Source organism: Metopolophium dirhodum, chromosome 1 (assembly GCF_019925205.1).
Source record: "Metopolophium dirhodum isolate CAU chromosome 1, ASM1992520v1, whole genome shotgun sequence".
In the NCBI taxonomy this organism is placed as follows: Eukaryota; Metazoa; Arthropoda; class Insecta; order Hemiptera; family Aphididae; genus Metopolophium; species Metopolophium dirhodum.
Genome location: NC_083560.1, coordinates 89,416,339 through 89,421,192, shown reverse-complemented (window position 1 = coordinate 89,421,192; position 4,854 = coordinate 89,416,339). Strand labels below are relative to the sequence as shown.

Genomic DNA, 4,854 nt, shown 5'->3' with positions numbered 1-4,854 from the left:
TACATACTGCTGTAACGTTATCACTTATCATACATTATATAGTATGATACTATCATATATACCACAGTATATTATACAGAGTGTAACAGATAGAACCGACTTTTTTATCGTATATAGTTTTACAGCCCCATACCGTGGTAATATCTGACTGACCGTTTTCGCTCAGAATCGTTTTTCTTATACAATGATATATTATATTATTGAATTCAAATTTAACACCTTCTATTACAGAGAGTAGGGACCCACTTGTAATCTTCTTTACAGCAGAGCGACACCCACTTGCCCACCTTTTTAATATTGTACCTATACGAAAACGAATAACGATATTCACGTGCGAATCTTTTTCGACAAGGCTATAATTTTTTATTATGCATTATGCCTATTTAACCGCGCGCACGTGACTTTTAACCGACGCAGTCAAAATAAACACAACTGTATGATTTCTATCCGGTTCGAATGGACCATGTTTTGTATAGGTATAAGCAGTGGCGTACATTCAAATTTGCTCTGGGGGTGGGGGGGGGGGGGGGTTTAAAAAAAAATAACCAGCACTAAAACCTTCTCTTTGCAACTACCCATTTTCCTAACAATCAAACACATTACACGTATAAATATTAATAGGTAAAATAGCAAAACAAATACAAAGGTTTACGTAACTCATGGCAGTTAAATATTATTTAATATGCACATAGTAAGTACAGAATATTATAAATATTATATTATTAATTATTTATAATAAAAATTCTAGTCTCCTTTTTTTATTGGATAGTTCAACCAGCACTTCATCAGGAGTAATTGAATCATTTTTGTTGATCGAGAGCATAGCTAGACCATTAAGTCTTCCCTATTAAAATTAATTACAACATTAAATTAAGTTAATTATAATCAATAATACTATTATTTAAATTAAACATACCTCAGAAGTAGAGTTGCGTAAGTAAGTTTTAATTCTCTTGAGAGTTGAGAATGTCCTTTCATTAGTGGCAGAAGAAACTGGTAAAGTTGCTAATATTTTAAGTAACTTAAAAATATTTAGGTACATGGCTTCATTACATATGTAAATAGCGTCCATTGCATTTTTTGGTTTATTCGTTTCTGATAGAGATTTAAGTTTTCGTTGCCAAAGTTTGAACTCCGTTTTTTCTCCGTTGTCTGATCGAGTCGGTTGATATAAAGACAATATTAATATGTATTTATATCCGCACGCAACTAACTGACTGTACGATCAAAATAATGTCTATTTTGATTGATATACAGCACCCATAATTTCGTTATGAAATCTTTTTTCGTTGTTGGTTAAGTATAGTGTTTACTGTTTACTCAATAGTCATATTATTATGACGTATATTTTTGTATACACGGTTGATTAATAATAAGAAATTCATCAATAATATCACATTATTTTTTTTTTTTTTTGGTCCTGGGGGGGGGGGGGGGTTGAACCCGAAAACCCCCCCGTATGTACGCCACTGGGTATAAGTGTAATAAGGTATAAGGTATAATTGTATAGGTAAAAATGACTTAGACCTTAAGTGGACTGTATACTTTTATTTTTAATAATAATAATTTTAGAGCCGCTCACTGTACTCGATTCAAACTTCGATACGCGATTGACAACAAAATATATTATACGATAAACAATGTCAGTATCGCGACAGCGTACGATAATGCGACTCAAGCGCTAACGGCCATAATTTTTTCATATTTTGTAAATTATTTTTCAATTAGAAATTTATAAACGTTTTCTTTTCATAGCTAACATAAGAAATTTAATATAAGGTTCCCAACAAGTTTTCCTACCTCTATCAAAAAGAAAGTGTTCACCGAAAAGTCACGCTATTTATAGCCATGAGATATTTTAGATTTTATAACTATTTTTATAACTATTAAATTGAATTATATTTTATACAAGTATGACACAACGTCTACACGTGGAATAATTTTTATTATATAATGGTTTAATAGCCAGGAGAAATAAAAGTTCCAGGTTTTTGGTGTATCTAACTCTAAAACAAATGACCGTATCTAGATACATGACATTTTCACTGAATGTTTATATTAGCACTTACTATACACGATCATTTTTAACAAATGTTGATTTGTTTTGAACAGTTTACGGACATTTTTATAAAGTAAACATATGATATAAATTTCAAGTGTCTACGGGTAATGATCATTGAGTTTTGAATTACAACAAAATAAGAAAATAACTACATAAGAAATCGAGTGAATCCAATGTTGTAAAAATTTGAACTTCAAACGCTCATAAAAATTTTATTTGACTTTCTTATGGACATTTTTTTTTTTTTTTTTTTTGATAAAGGTAGACAAACTTATGAGGAGTCTTGTAATAAATTTGCAAACCTTATATTTAAAAATGTAAATAAACTCAAAATAACTTACACAGTTCAAACTTTAAATGCTTAGCAAATGTTATGCGTTGGGTCAAATTGCTTGAAAATGTAATACTACGCTTTAAATATATTGTTACAATGACAATTAAAAAATATTAAAAATACTGTCTACATTTTTTTTATAAGCATTTAAAGTTTGAATTTTGAATTTTGACAAAAAAGGTAAAAATCACGAAAATATGTAAGTTATTTTTAGTTTATTTACCTTTTTAAATCTAAGATTTGAATGTTTAATTTAAGATTCCTCATAAGTTTATCTTCCTTTATCAAAAAAAAAATGTCTACCTGAAAGTCAAAATGGTTTATGAACGTTTGAAATTAAAATTTTTACAACACTGGATATTCACTTGATTTCTCAAGTAGGTTTTTTAATTTTGTTGTAATTCAAAAACGAATAACCGTAGACACATGAAATTTATATCATATGTTTATTTTATCAATTACCATTCTTGATAAGATTTTCAAAATATTTTGACCGTTAGGTCATCGAGCTGTTAAAGAATATTTTCAATTTTTTTAGTTTTTTTTCTATAAATATCAATAAAATGTTATTTGTTGGGTAAAAAAGCGTGAAAAAATAATACAAGGCTCCTGATATAATGTTACAATAGTAGTTGAAAAATGCATATTTCTTTTATAAGCATTTAAAGTTCAATTTTTGACAACATTTATCAAATTTAAAATTTAATAATTATTTTGTAGTTAAAAATGTATAAAATGTTCAACTTTTATAGCTAAGGATTGAAAATTTAAAACAAGGTACCACAAATAGGTAATCAATGTATTTATTCACAATAATAACAGATTTATCAGATTATCAGATTCGTGTCGTACTGTGTTGCTACGTTACTGATACACTAATATTATTGTGAGTTATAATCATCGTGGTAATGGATCAATGATAAAACTAAATTCGAACATTAATGTCATATTTTTATTCTTACCGGTATAAATATTAGGTACTTATACATTGTGAGTAATATAATAACAATCTATCGTGGTACAGCCACCAGTCATGTGAAATCTCTTATGGGGGATTGAATAACTAACTAATATGTATAAAAACTTAAATATAAAACTGTATATTAAACACTAACTATTTTAAACATTACTATAGATTTAAACTAGGCAGTTACTAGTTAGGTTAGGTTAGGTTAAAAATAGGTCAAAATATAATCATCGAAAATTCTAAAATAAAAATTTTAAATCAATCAAATCAAATCACGTCTACATTATTCTTTTTTTTTGACAAAATCCCCAAAATAATGAGCTACGTTTTCTATACAATCATCCTTAGATATTTCATTATTTTTATATTTTCTAATTAAATTTTACGTACAGTCAAGGAACGCTTGGCTTAAAAATATCTATTTTTTCCTGGTGGAATTTACAAATCCATTTTTTATCTGTATATTTTCCATGGCGGAATTTACCGTATCAATAAATTACCTATATGAAAATGAATCCTAAATTCTTATTAATCCTGTACATTATACAATACTGTACCGTATTCTCGTATTTATACATAAAAATCAAAACATATATATCTTTTTTATATATCTATTGTAATATTATATTATATATTTTATAATAATCTAATACTAAATATTTTACATCATAAAAAAATATATAAATATAAAACATTTCAAAACTTAACATAGCTAAAATTCAGGAACCTCTGTAACTCTAACTAACGTAATAACTATACGAGTATATTTAACTAAATTGATTATTCATTATACTAACTTGGTTTTTTACTTAATTTATAAAAAAAATAGGTTGGTACATCTACGCGTTCAGTTGAAATTATGTATAAACAAATCAATAGCTTAATAGTAAAATAAAAGTTAAACAAATTTATTTGTATAATTAATGATGTAGACAATTAACGATGTAGACAATGAATTTAAAATAAAAGTAAAGAAATAAAATGTTTCTTAAATTAATAATTTAGTATACACAAACTTATAATAACCTAAAACACTACATTAATACTATTATGATTATACTAGTATATTACAGTGTGCAATCAGAATGAATGGTAGGATGAATTTTTAACAAAATCGTTAGATAGGTTTATAAGCAATTTTAAAGTCTAATGTGTGACCCGGCTAATAAGTTTTTATAAAATCAACCTTTTTCTATCTTAATATTTTTCTTAATAATAACTTAAAACTTTTATAGAGCTAAATATATTTGGTTAATTTTATCGTTATAATAACGTTGAACCAATTCAACTAAGTCATATTAGTTTTCTTTTATTAATTTTCACACCTTTGATAAATTATTCATCAATCTCTAATTATTACGCGTAGGTATTTGATGTTATTAATGTCTGAAAATCTGAGTGTATCAGTGAGTGGTGTGACACACTAACGACGAGTTAGATCGATATACCGGCGCTCGTAGACCCGGCGGTGAATTCCATTGCAAAGTTTAT

The 4,854-nt window shown here is 27.0% G+C and overlaps 1 protein-coding gene across 1 annotated transcript; it reads right to left on the bottom strand.

Moving 5' to 3' along the window:
- Positions 1-730: 730 nt before the first annotated feature.
- Positions 731-2,082, bottom strand: LOC132944377 (52 kDa repressor of the inhibitor of the protein kinase-like). Its single transcript, XM_061013688.1, has 3 exons — positions 2,070-2,082; positions 917-1,152; positions 731-844 (listed from the first exon to the last, which is right to left on the bottom strand). The coding sequence occupies exons 1-3, from the start codon at positions 2,080-2,082 to the stop codon at positions 731-733; spliced, it is 363 nt and encodes a 120-aa protein (XP_060869671.1).
- Between the last annotated feature and the right edge of the window lie 2,772 nt (positions 2,083-4,854).

Excerpts from the sequence above, each read along its gene's own strand:
- LOC132944377 (XM_061013688.1), bottom strand. Across the intron at positions 845-916 it reads TACGCAACTCTACTTCTGAG|GGAAGACTTAATGGTCTAGC; the intron begins GTATGTTTAATT and ends TAATTTTAATAG.